This window comes from Callorhinus ursinus, unplaced genomic scaffold (assembly GCF_003265705.2).
Source record: "Callorhinus ursinus isolate GAN/ISIS: 27379988/994484 unplaced genomic scaffold, GSC_fseal_2.0 scaffold28, whole genome shotgun sequence".
Taxonomy (NCBI): Eukaryota; Metazoa; Chordata; class Mammalia; order Carnivora; family Otariidae; genus Callorhinus; species Callorhinus ursinus.
Genome location: NW_027397090.1, coordinates 15,906,344 through 15,927,539, shown reverse-complemented (window position 1 = coordinate 15,927,539; position 21,196 = coordinate 15,906,344). Strand labels below are relative to the sequence as shown.

Below are 21,196 nucleotides of genomic sequence, written 5' to 3'. Positions count from 1 at the left end.
CCTAGAGGGTATTATGTTAAGTGAAATAAGTCAGACAGACAAAGACAAAACCGTATGGTTTTACTCATATGTGGTATCTAAGAAACAAAACAAATGAACCAAAAAACGAAAAAACTCAAACCAGAAACAGACTCATAAATACAGAGAACTGTTGCTCCCAAAGGGAAGGGGTGTGGGGGGATGGGCCAAATAGGTGAAGGGGATTCAGAGGTACAAACTTCCAGTTATAAAATAAATAAGTCACGGGAAGGAAAAGTACAGTTTAGGGAATAGAGTAATGTTGTAATAACAGTATAAGGTGACAGTAACTACACTTATGGTGAGTGTTGCCCATTGTATAGAATTGTCAAGTCACTATATTGTATAACTGAATCTAATATAACATTGTCAACTATACTTCAATACTAAAAAAATTTTTTTTAAACTTTGAGATTTCTTATGACAACTTCTGGCAAAGCAGATTTAAAAGCTCTTGTATGATCAATCCCTCTTCTTGTTGCACTGATGCAAATACTCCAGCCATGCTTATTGAAACTAGATTTAATTTGCCAACAAATCAGTCTTACGAGGGTTATTATTGATAGAAATGGGGGTAATTTTTGAGAGAAAAATTGTTTCCATTGTAACTAACACATACTTTTGGGTATTAGATTCTAGTTCTGGGGCAGAGCCCTGGAATCTGCATTCTAACAAGACCTCCAGGTGATTCATATTACGCACACTTGAGTTTGAGAACCCTTTCCTGGAGAACTGTGCAGGGTTGGTGGAGAGCAGGCAGGGCAGCTGTTCAGGACCCTTGCCAGGACCTCTAGCTCCCACCGACCTGGCTCTCCGTGGCTTCCTGGCTGCAGTTTCTCAAGGTTGAAGCACATTTCGAACACACACAACCTGGAGTACGGAAGCCTTTGCAACCCCACTGGGTGGCCATTTCTTAACTAGCAGAGCATGATTCCTTGCAGGATGAGTATAGCCATCCTGGGAGCTCTGCACTGAAACCCCAGGTGTCTCTGTGTACAACCAAAAGAAGAGAAGGAAGACAAGTGATGTGGTGAAGGGGGTAGGCATATGCTAACCCAAACATGCCATTTGGGCATATTGGTTATTTTGAGCTGAAGGCCAGGCAGAAACAGCAGATGCAAGGAGAGCTCTGGGCCCTCCCCCCTTTTTAAGCAGGGTATGGATTGCCCTTTGTGCAGGTGGCATAAATTTACCCCACCTCTTATACCAGGATGAGGACAATGACCTTGATCACCATAGATGGAGAGCTGACACCATGATGAGTCTGCATAAACAGACCTTACTAAGATAACCCTTACCTTTTACCTTTCATTGGTTTCCCCCATATATTTCCCAGGTGCTTTCACATAATATATCACCTCTAAAGCCCGAACCCCCTTTCCTTTGGTCACTTCTCACCCTTTGTTAAGAAAGGTCTGTAAGCTCCCTGTCTAACCACTTCTTTGGGTTTTTGCTTCTTTTTTCTGTACATAAAGGTATTAACGTCAATACAGTTGTATGCCCTTTCTCCTGTCAACCTGCCTTTTGTCAGTTTAACTCACAGGTCCCAGGGACCAAACCTGGGACCAGAGGAAGTTTTTCCCCTCCACTGTGGAAAGAGCTGGCAGGTGGGATGGCCCTGTGGCTTTGAAAGGGGAAAAATTTTCATCCCCCTTGTAAAAACATGTCTCAGTGGGGTGAAAGGAACCTCTTCTGTTGATGTTTTAATTTTTCTCTAATCTCCTTTATTTCAAAATGCAGATTTGAGGCAGCTTATTAAGATACATCTACTACAAGTTTAAAAAAATTAATAGATAACCTTGGGATTTGTAAGTTGTTCATTTAAATCTTAAAATGGTTGGCTTCTTTGCAGATACAACAGCAACCAAAGATTCCAGCATTTGAGCACTAGAGAGTCTGGTACTTACCAGTGCTAGAGATAAAAACATCTAAAATGAAGAATTTAGGAAAACTTAGTTGCTACTAGTTTATCCCTAGGGTTCTGCATTCTCTGTAATGTTCTTGGTTATTTTTAAAAATGGAAAGAATATTTGTCACAGAAGTGTAGTGAGCGACTTATAACTGAATATGTTTGTCACTTGGACAAATGTAATCTCTCTAAGTGTCTATGTGACCTGGGACTTCGTTTTTATTTTGAAATGGGAGCTTTTTTGGTTTACAAGATTATGAAAAATGAAAAAGCATTTCTGTAAAGAAATGAGATTCTTTTTTTTAACAACAAAAATGCTTTGCTGACTCACTATGAAATCAAAATATCCCCAGTTTGTGAATAGACTACTTCAAGCCACTTGAAGAGTTACATTTCTTTACAAATCATTTTTAGATAGTGTAATCAGTTTTTCCCAGTTTTTTTTTTTTGCTTTAAAATAAGGTGTGTGTGCGCGCACGCATGTGTGAGAGGAAGAAGGAGGCATTCTTTTTTTTCCCTTTTTCGCTATGACTCATAGTCACAGTACCTAGTATCCCAACTACCAGGCCTTGACCTTGTGCCTCCTACGGCCTCTGAGTTAGCAATTGGAATGATTTTGAGTAAGAATGAAAGTGTTAACAGGTTTGACTACAAAAAGGAAGTTTTTAAAAACCCCGGAGAGAGGTCTGTGGGCAGATTACTCTGACCCTTGGAGAGCAAGCCCTGTGAGGTTCACCTGGACACTCTGGGGTCCCCCATCCCCTTCTACAGGTTCTCCGTGTGCCTGTGGTGGCTTTCCCAATCTTATTTGCATGCTCTTTTCTTTTTCTCTCTCTGACCCAAGAGAAAGAAAAATGTGTTGACAGTAACTCTTTAGTGTCATTTACCCATCTACATGTCAGAATAAATTAAGGGAACATGTGCGTGAAACAAAAGATAGATCAACACAGAACCAAGTGGGGGAAAACCATGGAAGGAATAGAAGATGTGGCCCCCAGGGGTAAGCTGATACCAACTGCATGCCGTAGGTACTGTCTAGTTGCTAAAGTTGAGCCTCAGACTTGGCTCTGAGGTTCATAGTAGAACAATGAAGGGAACAAAGAAATTATAAGATTCACTGTGTCCACAAAATGGAAACACTCCAGAGGCTTCCCTTGATATCAGCACTGCAGAGACCTGTCTCTTGAGGGGCCTCACAGAGAGCACACGGCAGGATCCTTGGCAGTAAGTCACTAGGGGAGGGTGTCAGCATTGGGGCAGTTCCTTCCTCCCTGCTGGAGGAGGTTGCAGATCCAAAGCCCTGGGGTCCTCAGGGCACCCAACCTTGCTCCTCATTTCTTCTCTATCCCCTGTGAGCTCTGCACTTTCCCCTGGTAGCCAGCAAGGTGGGACACAACCAGAAGGATAGGGCTGATTTACTTGGAGGGTACCCTGCTTTAGGGTTGTAGTGTTTGCTGCCCCTGTTCACAGGGCCACGAATTTCCAGTTCTGCACATTCGAATCATTTGGGCAACTTTCCACAAGAACAGAACTGCCTGGGTAACAGCCAGATTCACCGAAGGTGGACCTCTGGGATCAGGCCCAGGAATTCATCTATTTCTTAAAATACTCCGGCTAATTCTTATGTTCAGCTGAGTCCAGGCCTGCTGAGAGCTGGATCTACTCAGAGGTTTATAAACCCAAGTGATAGCAAAGTCCCTCAAGGAGCTTTGAAACACTCAGATTTCCCAGCCATACTTTTCCTCCTAATCTCCCCACTGTCCGCTTAGATGGCCAGGAAATTCTGTTTTTTTAACAAGAACCCCAGGTGGTTGTGATGCAGCTCATCCCCAGATGTACCCTAGTTCACAAAGTTTAAAGGGGGAAAGAGCCGGGCTCTGCTCTGCTCTAACAACAGCAGGCTGTGCGACCTAAAGGTGAATGAAAGTGTTAACAGGTTTGACTACAAACAGGAATTTTTAAAAACTTTTCTTTCCTGTTTCTTAAGCACTCTGGTTTGGCTTCCTTGTTGATAAAAACGGTTATGGAAGTAATCAGCTATTCCTCCATCTCAGGTTGTTGTAAGGATTTCCAACCGACTCCCAACTACAGTGGGAACTCCACCAAGCCAGAGACTGGGGTCTAGTCATTTTTGTCTCCCCAGCCTCTAGAGCTCCTATTTGGGAAGCAGCTTAGAAAGGATTAAGTAGGTCTGTGGCCAGCAGGTATGCATTTTAATTTGTGTGTGTGTGTGTGTGTGTGTGTGTGTGTGCGCGCGCGTGTGCACAGGTAAGCACATACTACAGGGGGGTGGATTGAAATCCACACACCTACAGTGAATACCAGGCTATCTGGGATCATTGCTTTCAAGCCTGTGTTTGTGAGCTGAGAGCCTGGGTGAAAGAGTGCCCTTTGGCCTAGTTTCCTCTATCTTATGTCAAACTATGGGTGGATTTCTGTGTGATCCAATGGGCAGATAGATAAATGTGCCGCTGCAAGCCCAGGCACTTCTGCAAAAACCAAATGTGCCCAAGATGTGCCGCAACAGGATGATTTATTTTCATTTCACATGTGGCTCTGAGGCAAACGTGTTTTAACAGCGTGGGTTCTCGTGGCCGAGGATAATAGGAACATTTATTGCAGGGTGGACATCTCTGGGTGCTCTGGGAGAGCGTCTACAAATACCACTTGGTGAACAGTGACCAAACCATTTACTTAGGTGAAGTTCCCAATTAGTGAACACAAACCCACACCAGATGCGAGCTTGAGGGCATGGGGTGGGGGGAGGGGGAGGGTCAGGGCCAATGTCGGGGCTCCAGTCCCAGCCCAGGACTCACGTGTGCCTCAGGCAGGTTGGTACTCTCTGGGATCCAGTTGCTCATCTGTGAACGGAAGGGGCTTGAGGATTACCATGAGGATCCCGTCGTCCTTGCTAGGCTGTGACTACCGGGTCACAAGAATGAAGCTCAGAAAGTCATCTGTTTTCTCCGCTAGCTCAGAAAAGCGCCATCTGATCATCGTAAGCCACATGGGTCCCCTTTCTCTTTCTGGCATTCACATGTGCTCCAACAGACACTCTCCCATAACCGGTGTGCACCATCCACTCTTTCACAAGGGGGATATTCAAGTAGCCTGATCAATAGTTTCCATTACGAATAAACTTTATGTAGCAATCTCTATTAAACCAGAATTCTGGCTACAAACAACCTTCAAACAACTAGGAGCATTTTAGAGAGGGGTGGAGGTGGGGAGAGATCATTCAGCTCAGTGATTAAACGTTTAGGCTCTGAACATTAAAAAGTAATTATAGGGGCGCCTGGGTGGCTCAGCCGGTTAAGTGTCTCCTTCGGCTCAGGTCAGGATCCCAGAGCCCTAGGTAGGGCTCCCTGCTCATCAGGGAGTCAGCTTCTCCCTCTCTCTCTGCCCCTGCTCATGTGTGTGCATTCTCTCTCTCTTTCCCTCTCTCCCTCTCTCTCTCTCTCAATCTCAAGTAAATAAATAATCTTTAAAAAAATAAAAAGTAATTACAATCTCCTAAATCTACATGGGAAATCAGAAATATTTAGCAGCAACATATATATGACTCATGGAGAAAAGCACTGAGACTTTTTTCCTTCTGCTGCTATTCACATCAGTATGTGTATTATTTCCTATTGCTACTGTGAAGAATTATCACAATATAGGGGCTTAAAACAACCCAAATTAAAAAAAAAAAAATTCTCGGGACACCTGGGTGGCTCATTCGGTTAAGTGTCTGACTCTTGATTTTGGCTCAGGTCATGATCTCAGGGTCATGAGATTGAGCCTTGCATTGGGCTCCACGCTCAGTGGGGAGTCTGCTTGGGATTCTCCCTCTCTCCCTCTGCCCCACTTCCTGCTCACGCTCTCTCTCTCTCTCTCTCTCTCTCTCTCAAATAAATCTTTTAAAAATATATTAAAAGTAAATAAAAATAAAAATGCCATCTGGGGCCTGCATGCGTTCATCAACAGCTTAGCATTACTGTATAATCGGTGATGACATTCAGGATGATGACTCAGGTGTGGCAAAATCCTAATCTTCAAAAAACTTTGTTCAGGAAGGTTATTGTCCTAATTAAGGTAGTGAATTGGAGAGCAATTTTTAATGATAAGAATTGGGAAAGAAAGCCGTATTTCCTAGATGTCACCGCAAGTGAAGCAGAAAATCCTGTTTGCGAGAGTTCCCTGCCCCTCTCCCCTGCTTGCTCTGGGTCCCAGAGGCCGCCGGCGGTGTCCGCATGCTGGTGCCCGGGAGATGCAGCGGAGGGTGTGCTGGGTCGGGAGGGGGAAAGGACTACCGTCGTGCTGGCAGACCTGAAGGAGAATGGGCCCTGTGGATGCAAGCCCCTGCTGTCCACACTCACAACTCCGAGAGGTATACCTAGATGTGGCCATTATTCATGGGTGGGTGGCACTTTGTTATCCACATAATCATAGATTGCATTTGAAAGCACTCTGGTGGCTATAAAGAGCTTCCTTCTATTGATCTCATTTAATCCTGGGAAGTGGGCAAGGAAAATTTTATTACCCCTGTTCTGACAGATAGAATAATTTCTTTAGGGTCACATAACACATTAGTGGCGGAGCCGGGACTTGAACCCAGATCCGTTCACCACTGGGGTCCCATTCTACTCCCGGCTGTCGGTCTCTAAGGCTGTATGTCTGTTGCCTCAGCGGTGGAATGGATGCAGACTACTTTGGCAGCTCTCTCCTGCCCTGCCCCTCGCCTCACCTTTAGGCTGTCCCTAGCTCCCAAGATACTCTCTACCTTCTTGCTTTGCAAAGTGTGGTTATCTTGTTGGTAAAGGAGCAGCACCCGCCTTACCAGGAAGCCTGCTGCAAAGGCAGAGTCTCTCCCACCCGCATCTCCAGACTCAGATACTGAGTGGTTCGTGTACACAGTCAGGTTCAAGGAGCCCTGCTCTGCCGCATCGGACCAGCCAGGCCCGCCTGATACTCTGCAATGGCTTATTCCTCTTCCCTTCTCCTTGTCCCAAACGCTGGGAGAGTCCGAGCAACAGAGTTTCCCTAATATCCTTTCTCCTGGAACTTCCGCGCACACAGTCCGTAACTTAAGGCCTCAGAAGGACTCCTCAGGCCAGCTCACTCCCCCTCATTTTCCCTTAAGGCCTTGACCTTGGGGTCCTGGCTCACTCTGGCAGGGAGTTCACTCCAGGAAGTTTCCTGACCAAAGGGCCCCAAGAACCCTTGGCCCAGGTGAGCTCTCTGGGAAGGCAAGAGCAGACCCCCTTGCTCCAAGCAGGGCCAAGAGAGTCAAATCCTTCTGGTATAATCAAAGAGAACCAATCTGACTTTTTTTCTTCGGCAGAAATAACAAAAGACACCTGGCAGCACAGGGAGGGGGTGACAGATGAAGAGAGGTGTCATTAACCCCCAGGACAGAAGAGCCCAACTCATCAACTGGGATTTAGTTTCCTGAGACGAAAAGAAAGAAGATATTCACTCTCATGCTTCCTGTCTTTCTTCCCCACTCCCTAAAACTTTAAGAAACTTCTTTTTTTCAAGAGCACAAATATTTGTCAAATCACCTCAGGGTCACCGATCCAGGAGCATTATAAGTTTAAAAATAAACAATGATTAAAAAAAAAAAGCTGACACAAAAGAATACTTGAAGGCTGCCTGATGAAAGCAGTGAAAACAGAAACAAGTAAAACAGCACGGTTCAGGTTTTAGGCTCAGCAAAGTCAAGTTTTAGGTTTCAAAGGCCCAGCGCTGTTCCTAGGGAGGGGAGGGACACCGTGGAGGGGGGATGAGGCTTTTCTCCTGTTCCTGTTATAGCAGGAAACCCAGCTAAGGCACCAGGGAGGTGGGAGTACATCTTGCTCTTTGGAGTCAACCAGAAAGCCAACACGCTCAAACCAGCCACAATTTATGGTAAACCAGTTGGAAAGAATGTGATATTTGTTGATTTCTATCTCTATAGCCAGGATGGTGTCTCTGGAAGGAGGAACTCGAGTTCACATAACCAGAAAGCATGAATGTCGACTGGAAATCTATTTATGGTTTCCTGTGAGGCTGATAAAGCTTGAAAAATCTGCCCATGTAGAAACAAATTGGGGGTGAGGAGGGTGCATGCCTAGGTTTTCTTCTAGAAGAGTTCCTTTTAGTCTGACCCACATGCTCCTTGTCAGATCTTGGCAAGGTGGACCATAGAGGTTTCTCTTTAGCCGTCGCAAAAATTGAATTTAATCTCCCCTGCTGGGTCACTGTGTCGGAGCTTGGGCGGAAAGAGCTAGAATACCGCAGGAAGGAAGTCTCAGGATTTGGAATGCTAGTGTTTTGTGTTTTCCGGGCCAGTGTCTAATTTTAAGAAGAAAGTGTTTTCCTTAACATCAGTACCAATTTGTAGATTTGACTGAGTCTCAACTCCTGGAAACATCGTCACAATCTGCAGACGGTTGCACTTCAAGTTAAGAGTCCATGCCATGGATGGTGGCCACAGTGCAGGCATGCTGGTGTTTTCCACTGCTGTGGGCTTTGCTGTAGGCCCACTCACTCCTTGCTCTTCCTTCCTCCCCACAGGACACACGGGAAGAGTAAATACAGCTGCGTGGCCCCAGGCATGGTCCGGAGCTTCGGAGGGAGGGCCAGGGCTGTAACTATGCCTTCCATGTCACGCTCCAGTGTGCATGCTGAGTTCTGTACCTGTTACGGGGCGGGGGTGAGAGGGAAGAATGTAGTTCAGAACCTTCAGCTCTACAGCTGCAAGAACTTCAGAAAGCGTTCTCCTCCTCACTCCCTGTTCCCTGCAGAACAGAGCAGTGGCTAGAAATGAGGGGTTGGGGGCTAGAGGGAGAAAGGCATCTGCCAAGGCTCATCTTCCACCTATGAGGGAGAGGAGGGCTGGCTAGCTACACCTGATCCCCTCTAGCGCTTTAAACTGTCGCCTAACTCAAGAGATAAGAACCCTGCGCATAACCTGATTCTCGCTCGGGGAAGTATTTTATCTTTAGCAGGGATGTCCTTGAAGGCTTAGAGGCCAGGCTTCAGAGGTTCCCAACGGACAGCCTGTGGGTGGGGTCCAGGGCACGCACCTGTTCGGCTTGGCACACGCATTGGTCTTCTCTTTTCAAATTACTTTCCAAAATTAACAGAGCAGAAGGTATCACATAAATATCTGAACTGCTGCCATTTCTTGAAAAATTAGAAGAGCTGGCTCCTCTGAGCCCCAAACTCCACACCACAGTGGTTGTTGTGACTGATTTTAGGTGGGGCTCGGGGTTGCAGTTCACCACAGTCCCTACCATTCCCAACAGCCCTGATCTGATCTGTTCTGTTTTTACTTTATCTGCCCATATTAGGAAATGGTTTGTCAGTGCTCCATCACCCCCAATAAATCACAACCACCTGGCTGACACAATAGCACGTTTGAATAACCAAGGTCTATTTGTCCCTTGGGTTTTAATCTCCGAATCTCTCCCATTGGGCTCCCAGCCTTGCAGGGCTCCCTTAAAGAGCTGCCTTACCTCCCGCTGGGATATTTGGGTGCCTCCTTATGGCAACAAAAATTAGAACCATGGAAGAATCTGGAAGGATGTGGTTTTAAAAACCTGAGGCTATAAATGAAGCTCTTTCCTTTGCCTTCTGTAAAGAATCAGAATCTCTGACAAAGATCTGTTCGTTGATTTTCTTTTAAAAAACTAAGAGTAGAAATCCTAATTTGAGTCGCTTGGAAGAGGCTACTGCAACCTTTATTTTGTCACATTTTATAACAACAGCGGTGGGGTAACCAATCACTTCACCGTCACTCTGAACCTGGGCAGGCATCTGCCTGTGGTGCAGAGAATTCTCTTTAAATTCTACTTACTGTAGTCCTCTGTGAATAATTTATAGCAAATCACATTTTCAAGTACTGTTCTTGAGGTGACATTCACATATACGATTAACCATTTTAGAAGTGGGCGGCTTGGGGGCATTGAACCCATTCACAATATTGTGCAAGCCACCAGCTCCATCTGGCTCCGAAACATCTTCATCAGCCCAAAAGGAAACCCCCTACTGGTGGGTGAAGCAATTGATCCCATTCTCCCCTCCTCCCTGTCTCTGGTGGTCACCAGTCTTCATTCTGTCTGTGTGGATTTCCCCGTTGTGGGTATTTTACGTGCGTGGAATCAGTGTGTGGCCTTTTGGGACTGGCTCCTTTCACTCAGCAGACTGTGTTTGATGTGTATCCACAGTGTACCCTGTATCAGCTCTTCATTCCTATTTTTTCTGTGGCGGATTACTGTGAATACGTTCCCATTACTTAAAAAAAAAAAAAAAATAGAGTACCTGTTCTTGATCCTTCTGGTTTTTTGCTCATTGATTACTTGCATCCCAAGGGTGACCGAGACTTGAGATGTGAGAGGAAAGCAGGTGTTTTCAGCAGAGAAGGTAGGGATGCACCAGAAGGCAGGGGCATGAATGTGCACAGTTCCAGGGGTGGAGAGAGAACAGAGCGATAGCAAACACTTAGGGAACTGTTGCCCTTTAAGTGAAGATAGAAGTCAAGTTTCCCTCGGGCTTGTGTCACAAATGGCCTTTCACAACTTTACGTTGCTGTAAGAGAGTTTGGCAAAGAAGTCACCAATTGCCTTTCAGGTACCTGCAGAGGAGTGCTGGGAGGATGTGGAAACTGAGCCAAAGATGCAGAGATGTTATCTCCCCCACTCCCCCATGTCCTGCCGCAGAGATGTTATCTCCCCCACTCCCCCATGTCCTGCCACTAAGGTCCGACCCACCGAATGGGAGCAGCCGTAGTCACATCCGGAGCTCTTACTGGGTCTCCTGCTCTAGGATCTCAAAACAGCCCTCTTTGCCCTACTTCTCAGATAGGGAAGCTGAGGCACAGCAAGCTTAACTAATTCACTGGAGGCGACATGGCAGGTGGAAGGGCAGCCCATAGGGAAGGGGTTTGATGCAGTAGGTGGGCAGGACACGGGAAGATGATGTATTTGCTGGTCCCCAGGCAATTCTTACGTTACGTGGTCCCCAGACCACACTTTGAGAGGTATCTGTCACCCTCATCCAAGATTCTTCATTGTCCCTTTTCTCCTTTGGCCACGTTGGAAAAGCAGCAGGTTGTGGAGGCTATTTTCGGCCAGTAAGCACCCGATGAAGGTCACGGGCTCGCAGCCCAAGTGAAACCAGTCCAGGACAGAACCTGCAGAGGGTCTCAGGGGACTGCAGGAGGAGACAACCCACTCAGGAAGGGTCTCTGTAGGGGATGGGGGCTCTGGGTTTGCAGTCCTAGAGGGGCCGAGCCCCGGCAGCGCATGCGCTCATTAATTTTTTAGTAGTCCCAAAACAACCAGCTTCAGCGTGGAGTCAGCTTCCCCCCCAAAACTGCTGAGTCACACCCCTCTGTCCCGGCTCTCACCTGCCCTGCAGGCCAGGGGTAAATGAAGACAAAGCCCTGGGTATGTGCTACTCAGTTAAATCCCAGGAGCCTGGAAGATTCCTGGCTTCTCTTCCAATAATACTAGGAATGTGCTATGAAGGAGGGAGAAGAAAATTCAAAATCCAAAGCCACTGAAATGCACACCCATCCATTCTCCTCCGGTGTGTCACAGGCTAAATGTAAAGAATGGTACGGTAAGTGAAAGATTCCCTCAAAAATGGTTTTACTGGGTTCGCAACTCATTAATTTCCGGATCTTTACCTTAAACTTTTTAGCCTAGAAATGTGCTTGAGGAGCATGGGCCAGAGATGGGGTTTTGACATTGAGTTCCTGTTGGATTGTGACCATGCTGGAATCAATTTATTAACTACTTTCCAAAGGGTGGCAATGTGGCAAATTCCAGGTGTCTTTCCAGGCTCAGGGCTGAGGGCCCCGAGCTCCCTGTCTGAGGCTCTTACAGGAACACCCAGCCCAGGCTAGACAAGGGGACAGAGACACAAATGGATACAAAAGAAAAATACCACTCATGGGTGACTGGTGTTGTTGCTTTGGTGTGTCTCCTTCCACACATTTAATACCCATTCAATATATTCTTTATTCATTTTGTATCTTTAGTTTTTTTTCTCTTTATATATTTTTCTCTTAATCATATGAGAACTTCTCCCACATTGTTGAATAGACTTTGGTGATGTTGCCTTTAATGCTACGTGATGTCCCACACTCTGGATGCACTGTAGTTTATTGGATGTTTCCTTTATTTTTTTTTATGCTGAAGTATTTTCCATAAATTTGATTTTTATAGATGGGCGTCCTTTTGCAATTTTTGAAAATTACATCTTTAGTAGATTCCAACGTCTGAAAATACTGCATCAAAAGTAGTGAATTCTTTTAAGACTCTTGGTATGTCATGCCAAGTTGCTTTCTGGAAGGGCATTCTGGTAGGTCCCACCTGCATCATATGCAAGTGCTTATCAATTAATCTTCTGTGAGCAGTGCGTATTTTAATTAAAACCAAAACAAAAAACTTTTCAACATGGTGAGTTGAAAATGGTTCCCATTTTTATATGTTTTTTTGATACAAAGGATGAATGGTTTATATATTTTTCTATTGAGGCATTGGTGTTTTTCTTATTGATTTTAATATATATGACTAAATAGATCTATTAAATTATAAATTATATTAAATAGGTTTCATTTTATATTTATATGTTATCAAGGCAGAATGAGAGTAGAAGTATATTAGTCCCTTGTTTTTAGAATTTGTTGAAAATAATGTTTCAGGTTTATCATTTGACTTTTTATGTTTTTGGTGATTTTTTTAAAGAATTTGTTTATTTGAGAGAGAGGGAGGGAGCACGAGCAGGGAGTAAGGGCAGAGGGAGAGGGAGAAGCAGACTCCCTGCCGAGCAGGAAGCCTGATGCTGGACTCGATCCCAGGACCCCGGGATCATGACCTGAGCCGAAGGCAGAAGCACCCAGGTGCCCAGTGATTGTTTTTGATACGAAGTTTTCAGTTTTGTGTAGTTAAATGGGATTTTTCCCTTTATGATTGTTTTTTTTTTTTTTTGGTTGAAGAGTCCTTGTCCATTTGGAGTCTTAATTCTTTAATCATGTTTACCTTCTCTCTCTCTCTTTTTTTAAAGGTTGATTCATTTGAGGGCCGAGGGGCAGAGGCAGAGAGAGAGAGAGAGAATCCCAAGCAGACTCTGTGCTGAGTGGAGAGCCTGACATGGGGCATGATCTCAGGACCGGAGCAGAAACCAAGAGTCAGACGCTGAACCAGCTGAGCCACTCAGGCGCCCCCTACTTTATTTCTTATCAGTTAAAACATTTGTTTGATTCTGAATTTTACTTTATTTTTCTTTTTGGGTATGTAATATGGTGTGAGATTCCAGTTTGATTTTTTTTTTTTGTCCCCAAAAGAGCCAATTTTCTCAGCCCATTTGTCTTCTGCAGCTGGTTTGGATTCTCTTCTCACCTCTCGGCTCGGGCTGATTTTACTGTCACTGTAAACATGAGGTCAAAGGCCTCCTCTGTGGGCTTCAGTCCTGGCAAACTTTCACCGGTTGCCCCAGTAACACCTCTTACAAAGAAGGAGGCACATGGGCTACAGGGTGACCTCAGTGGACGACAGGGACTGGCTTTTCCCCCCGAATCCTGACAGCCCACATGCCCTTTCACTCAGCCGGCTTACTAGAAAATGCCAAGAGGTGGCAAAACAAGGGACTTGGGACATCTTGGTGCCTGTAGGCTGGTCACTCTCACTGTCATTTGTCTGCCAAGCAGGATGAAGTGGGTCAACCTGTCATCCGTAGGTCAGCAGACAGAGCCTCCGGAGCCTTTCCCATCTCGGTCCACCCCCATCAACAATTTGATCCGTGGGAACTAGAGTATGTGTTGCGTGCACTGTGGCCTACCACCCACACAAACAAAAATACAGATCAGTGGCTTCAAACACTTCAAAGGCCAGACATTAGCCAAGTCTCCTGTTAGCCTCCGTGATCTAGGCGTGGTCAGGGTGTTGCTCTGCCTGGCGCTGAGACTTTGAGCAATATTACAACACAGAGCTTAGGGCACGGCCGCTTCACGGCTCAAAACCACCCCGGAGTCCTTGCTGTGACCCAGGAGGCCCTCCCCACGCTCGCCCCTGCCCTGCTTCTCCAACCGCCCCTCCATCACCACCCCTCTTGCTCAGTCTGCTTCGAGCCAGAGGCCCTCCTGAACATTGCTTCTGAACACCCCCCGATTCATGTCCCTCTGCCTGGAACATTCTCTCCTCAGGCTCTTATGGCCCCGTTCCTCGCTTCATTCAGGTTACATGTCATCTCAGGGAGATCTTCCTTGGTCACCCAACTTTAAAAACAAACAAACAAAAAAACCAGCCTGGGTCACTCTCAATTCTCTGCTTTATTTTTCTTTATAGCACCCTATGTGACATTTATACACCCACAAATACACACCCTCTTGTTTACTGCCTCTCCCAACTAGAATGTATGCTCTGTAAAGGCAGAAACATTGTTCTTCTCTACGTTTCCTCACCTTGGTCGGTATCTGACAGAGTAGATGTCCAATGGTTGGTAGCTTGAAAATGTTCAAATGTGAATACCATAGTTGACACAAGTCCAGAGAAAAGCTGTCATCCAAGCACCCAGCTCTAATAATGTACGTTATCTAGGGCCCTATGATGCTCACAATGGGAAAATGGCCTTTGTTCCAATCTGCAAGACTGTATAAGAGTGAACATTCCAGAAAATATTACTTAATGAGACTTATGCGTGAGGATGTTGAATAAGTACTAGCTGATTAATCCTCACTAAAGCCCTTTAAGGCAGACATTATCTCCATTATCACAGATAAGGATCCTGAGACTGTAACTTGCATGATGACATATTTATCAAAGGGACGCAATTCAGGATCTCAGATCTGACTCCCAACAGCCAGGCTCTTTCCTGCTCTGGTGCACTGCCTTCCACGGAATATCATCAGAGATGCTTAACATACATTATCCATTCGGAAAAAGAGCGCTCAGATGATTTAACCACGAGCACAGCTCCTGAGGGGTACAACCCAACCCCTAGGTTTTCTGACACCCACCCAGCCCAGAAAGTGACAGCATAAAATACATAAAGCTTAAAAGACCATGGAACATGCATGCCCTTCCCCTAAGAATGAGTGTGCTCCACATCTCATTACACTATAGTGGACATAGTTGTTTCTGAGGTCTCATCTTCCAAAGATGGTAGAGTTTTTGGAAAGAGAATAACAAGAAAGCTGGTTCTTAGACAATATATATTCATTTGCTCATTCAATAAATATGTATTGAGTGCCAACCATGGGCTAGGCACAGAGATGAGCACTGGGGACACAGCGATGAATAAACAAGGGAGACGCTGTCTTTGGTCTCACGGACCTCGTAGGCTAAAAAAGGATCTTTGTTAAAATGATGCTGCCACAAGTTTCATTTTTACGACTCAAGAAATATTTATGGACTACTTATTACGTTTCATGGTTTGTGTTAAGAGGAGGGCATAAAATAGCAAGCGAAGCCAGACACAATTCCCGCTTTCATGGAGTTTAGTCTCATGAGAAAGATATTAAATAATAACGTGTGCGCATGGTGCTATGAAATCCTACAAATAGTGCAAACTGGCTTCCTTAGATTAGGAGATTTCTGCTTGAGGAAGTGCCACTGGAGCTGAGATCTGGAGGACAAATAGAGGGTAACTGGGCAATGAGTGGGGGTGGGGGAGGGGGAGGAGGACCCTCCTGGCAACTTGAACAGCACGTGAGAGGATCCTGTTGCAGAAGGAACGATGGCTAGCAGGAGGGACAGTGAAAAACGACTGAGTGTCGGAGAGCTGGGAATAAGGAGCGCCCTGGTCTCGGGTGGGCCTGAGCCTGGGCCAGGAGCAGCCCCGCGGGGCGGGGGGGGGGGGGGGGGGGGGGGGCCCCCCCCCCCCCGCCCCTGGGTTCATGGGTTTGGGACCGCCGCCCCCTGCCCGCCGGGGACCCAGAGCCTGGAGGCAGGGAGGCTCAGGGCATCAGCAGGCAGCGGGGAAACTAGATGATCCCTAGCATCTGCAGTAACACCAATGCTACGCCTCCAGGGACAGCTTCCCCGAACTTTCCAGAGTGCCCAGACTCAGCAGTGGACCAGAGTGCTGTTTTCGGGGTCCCACTGAACTGGATTTAAGTTCTTCATCTGTTACCGGTTAAGTTTCTCAGCTAGCCAGTAGGAATAAAAATATTTCCTTTTCCGAGTTCTTGTGAGAATCAGATGAGATAAAGCATTAAAGCCTTGCGCACGGGGCCTGGCTCACGGCCGATATTCGGTAAACAAGGGCTGCTGTTCTTCATCTGTCAGACGGAGACGATGGGAGTGCTGGTTGCCTCACACGGTTATGCAGATCCCTGTTTGGATTGCGTGTGTGGGAATGTTAGGCTGGGCCTCCTTTGCGCAGTCCCAGTTCTAATTTTAAGGGCAGGAGCCTACTTTCCTGTTCTGTCGCCCCTTAGGAGGGCGGGGCCGTCGTGCTCACCATCTGCCGATGCACCACGTGTATTCTTTTAAAACAGCGACCTCTCCCTTTTCTCACGTTTCCGGGCTTCTGGGTCCCCTCCCGTTTGGAAATCTGCCCCGCACCGGGCAGGGCAGCCCCGCAGCGCAAGGCACACCCGTCACGCCCACCCCCGGGCCGGCCCTGCCGCGGTGCCCGCCCGCGCTCGGCCCCGGGAGGCTGGCCCGCGGCGGGGCCGGCCAATCAGAGGAAGTTTGGCCCTCTGCAGGTTCCGTCCGCTCACTAGGAGGCGCTGCGGCGGCCGCGGCGGCTCCCAGGGCCGGCGCGGGCCGGAGCGGTTGGGCTGGCGGCCGAGGCTCGTGGCCATGGAGTGGGCTTCGGCGTCGGCGGCCGTGAGGCGGCACCGCGTCGGAGGAGAGCGCCGGGATGGCCCGGCGGCCGCGCCGCAGCCGGGGAGGGAGGCCCCGGCGCAGGAGCCCCCGGAGGACGCGTGCGGCGGCGGCGCGAGGCCGCGGAAGCGGAGCGCGGGGGGCGGCGGCGCGAGCCGGGGCGCGGGGACCGGGCTGTCCGAGGCGCGCGCCGCGCTGGGGCTGGCGCTCTACCTGCTCGCGCTGCGGGCGCTCGTGCAGCTCTCGCTGCAGCAGCTCGTGCTGCGCGGGGCCACGGGCCGCCACGGGGAGTTCGACGCCCGCCGAGCCAGGTAACCGCCGCTCCCGACCGGCCCGCGCGCCCGTCTGCGGCCGGGGTCCGGGGCTGCGGCACCTGCGTGCGCCCGCCCCCCCCCCCCCCCCCCCCGAGATCGCCCGGGCTCGCCGGCGCCGCCGCACATGGGGCGGGGCGGCCCCGCGCGTCTCTGCCCTGGAGTCCCCGTTTACGGATCGCGGGGCTTGCCTTGCCCCGCTGCGAAGCCGGGGGCACGGCTGGGGGCTGGGGGCTGGGGGCCCGGGGCGGGGGGCCCGGGGCGGGGCGGGGGCTTGGACTGCGCTTGCCTGGCCGCCTCGGTTCTGCCCCGCTTGCTCCTGGAGGGTTGGCAGTCGTCTCCCAGATTCTGGAGCAACTTCCACTTTTTACTAGCCTTCCTGCTTTCGAAATGAAATGGGGAGCGACATCTGTGTACCCAGGCCGTTTTATAAATTCGGTTTGGGGGACAGTGCAGTACTCAACTTCTTGAGGGTCATAGCCCTCACACCTGTAAGCTATGGAGGCTTTTTCTGAAAGACTGCACGTTCAAAATCTTACACTTTCAGAGGTTCTGGGATTCCTGGAGTTTGTCCTTGGGCCCCCGGTGTGAGAGATTGGTTGTTTCTTTTTTGTTTTGCTTTATTAAAGAAGAAGAGAGACCTTGGAGCATGCTAGGGAAGGTAATTAAAGTCAAAGGTATCGTATCGCTAAGTATTATCAAAGCTCCTAAAGTCATAAGCTAGCAGAGTTTTCTACAGCCCCTGTGTTTTAAAAAACTTTTGACTACAAAGTGCTGGAAGCTTATTTTCTTAAGGACTTTCTGGAACACTCCTCCCCCACTCCCTTTTTGCCTGCTTGGAATGCAGTGAAAACACAACACGTTTTTTGTTGTTGTTTGTTTTACGGGTAGGGTTGGCTTTGGCCTGAATTGAAGTTATTAGGCCTAGGGTGCATTGAGAGGGCTGAGTCCATTCTCAGCGATCCAGAGTTTTCCTTTCTTATTCAGCCTCTTGCCTTGATTACCTCTGCTCATCGGCTTCTGCTACTTAGAATCAGTAACCCTCCAGAGTGTGGCACAATGAAGCTGGATTCTTTCTGTCCAGCCTTCAAGCAGCTGCATGTTTAGAATGGAATCCCTGGTCTTTGTGTTGATTTGATAGGGGGATAGGGAGAATTTGGGAGTGGGGTGGGTGGAGAAAACTCTGAAGTGAGGAACTCCCAGGAGGCAAAATTAAATGATGGAACCTTACAAGTGATTTTCACAGGGTACCTGAAATAATAAAAGTCAGCCCCCCCCTTTTCTTTGTTAAGTCAAAGAACCTGTTTGCGCAGTGGGGCCGGGAGGACATACAGGAAAAATTTGCCCTGTGTCAATGCCAGTTCTCAGCCTAGCTCTCCTTGTCACCATCAAACTTTCGGTTGCTTCCAGGGATTATCTTGAACACATAACATCCATTGGCCCCAGGACCACAGGAAGTCCAGAAAATGAAATCGTGACGGTCCATTACCTTTTGGAACAGATTAAACTGATTGAAGATCAGAGGAACAGCCTTCACAGGATTTCAGTAGATGTGCAGCGACCCACAGGCTCCTTCAGCATTGACTTCCTGGGGGGTTTTACAAGCTACTATGACAACATCACCAACGTCGTGGTGAAGCTGGAGCCCAGGGACGGAGCCCAGCACGCGGTCCTGGCGAACTGTCATTTTGACTCCGTGGCAAACTCGCCAGGTACGGACCTGGTCTTTAGTCCTGTCAGAGTTGCGCCGTCAGTAAGCCCAGAAAGCTTATTAACTCCGTGCTGCCTGGGCAGTTGTTCAAGATAAAGATCCAGACCCTCACCATTCGCTCAAGTGCTTGCTTGCTCTATTTTTTGAATAGCCGTGCCAGTAGCCCAGGGGCAGGACGTGGAATGTTTCTGGTAGGTCGCAGCTGCTCTGTCAGCATTGCCAGCCCTGTGTGCCTGAGTCCCGGGGCTAGGTTCCGCCCCTTGAAGTCTGTACTCAGCTAGGTGTTGTATGAGGCTCTGGGGATTTGGGATGGAGGAACGGTTTTTGCCTTCAGGGAACGCAGGGTTTGGAGGACAGCTCTCCTAGCAGGGCGTCTGCAGACCTGTAGAGGGAGGGGTTCGGTCCACTGGGGATGCCATACTCTGAGAATATCTCACTAATACATAAATCTTGCTCTGAAAATACTTCAGCAAAATAGAATACCTGATGTTTAGGACGGTGCCTGACACGATAAATACTTGCAGAATGAGTGAGAATTCCCTAAATTAGACTTGCATTTTAAAAAATAAGATTCACGAGGGAGATGTGTTCAGGAGCTAGATTTTAAGTAGGGACGAATAGGAAACAGTAGCTTTTTATAGTGGAATCCTAGCATCTTAGACTAGAAGAGCTGAGAATAATGGCATCTGTTCAACCCTATCTTTTGTCACAGGAGTAAACTTAGCTGATCGCCGCTGATCAGAGACAGGTGGCACCAGATGCTGGGGCTTCTAGCCCGTCAGTTCTTTGAGCTACATTGGAAAGGAAGGAGAGTATTAGCGTGTAGTTAACGTTCTTTTTGGCAAACTCTACCTAATCTCTTCTTTGCTCAGTTTCTGGTCTGTAAAATGGAGATAGTAGTACTCTCATGGCATGGAAAATCTTTTTTTTTCTTTTTTTTTGCCATGTTATTTGATGGTAATATTTCTGAATTGCTTGAACTTACAGCAGGCTCATATGAACATCTAGAGTTGTACAAAAGATAAAATTGCTTGATAAAATGATTCGTACTAGGATGTCTTTAATCAGAAAGCTTGCCAATCACATTTAGAATGTGGCACGCTTTTTCAAGTATCCGTGTACAAATATCTGTTTTATTAAGTCAGAAATACCTTTGTGTGTGCTTAGGGAAACCAGTAGTCTTTTATGCCTATTTCAATGAAGCTGTAAATTAAGTGTCTCCCTGGGCCCACTATTACAGTGCTTAAATTCTTGGATGGGACAGATTAACACCATGGTTATTTAAGAGCATTATAAAAGAAAGGTGTGTATGCAAGTATCAGAAACATAGTGCTGGGTATTACAAATCGCATACATGGAGTCCAGGAAGGAAGCGATGGCGAATTTGTGGGTCATTGGAACCCGTTTTTCATTAAAATTTTATAAGAATAGCCAACAATTTCAAGGAAATTTCTGTCAATTATAAATTGTTCAAGTAGTTGAAAATAAATAAATAAAAAGAGCCGAAAAACACATTATATCCTTTTAGTGGATGAACTAAGTGAAACACGGAGATACGCTTTTTTTCTTCTTTCTTTTCAGCAGCGTATCTGGAACTTTAGGAACTGATATACCACTTTGGAGTAATGTGACCCACAGAAAGGCCTTAAATGTCTTCTTGGGTTTGCTGCATGGGTCTGGGGTGTTGGTAGAAGAGAGTGAGTTATTTCAGTGGTGGTTTCAATTTCAGGGTTAATTCTGACTGGAAAACGATATTGGCATACCACCCACCCTTAGAGATGCTGCCCTCTAACTTCCCTTTCTGAAAGGTATTTAATCTGGGGCCCCTGGGTGGCTCAGTCCGTTAAGCATCTGACTCTTGATTTCAACTCAGGTCATGATCTCAAGGTCGTGAGATCAGGCCCCGTGTCAGGCTCAGCCCTGGGAGTGGAACCTACTTGGGATTCTCTCTTCCTCTTCCTCAGTCCCTCCCCACCTCTCTCTCTCCAAAAAAAAAAAAAAAAGGTATTTAATCTTCTCTAGTCACGTTCTCAGATGCCAGAACCATTAAAATAAAGGAAGATAAGTAGACATTAATTTTTTAATCAACCCTAGATATATATTTCTTTCAGTTTTCCTTTTTCTCACTTTGAATAAACATTTTATTGTTTGCTGTTTATGTTAGAGTAACTCAGAGTCTCAAAGTTAAAAAAAAAAAAAGTCATTTCCTTTGGTTGCCAGAAGGTGTTACTTTTTACTGATAACTGGGTAGACTTTCTGCTTGATAATAATTAGTTAATGATTACTTTGTTCACTTTGATTAAAATACAGTTTAGTGATCACTACCAAGACAGGGATGGCTAATTAGTTTCTTCTTGAGTAGGAAGGGGGTCTGGAATGTAACAGTGCCCAAGCTAGCATTTTAGCTGGTTGCAGAGCCTTTCTTAAATTTGTAAAGAGAAGG

At 47.1% G+C, this 21,196-nt stretch overlaps 1 protein-coding gene across 3 annotated transcripts in view; it reads left to right on the top strand.

Annotated features, from left to right (window-relative positions):
* The first annotated feature begins 16,635 nt into the window (after nucleotides 1-16,635).
* Nucleotides 16,636-21,196, top strand: part of ERMP1 (endoplasmic reticulum metallopeptidase 1) — a 40,651-nt gene continuing 36,090 nt past the window's right edge. Inside the window, exons 1-2 of one of the 3 annotated variants that reach the window (XM_073878171.1) lie at nucleotides 16,636-17,042; nucleotides 18,453-18,754. In XM_073878171.1, coding sequence (XP_073734272.1) covers nucleotides 16,708-17,042; nucleotides 18,453-18,754 — 637 coding nt within the window. In that variant the 5' untranslated portion in view covers nucleotides 16,636-16,707. The remainder of the gene's footprint in view (nucleotides 17,043-18,452; nucleotides 18,755-21,196) is intronic. The other 2 variants (XM_073878170.1, XM_025891377.2) reach the window with 2 other exon arrangements.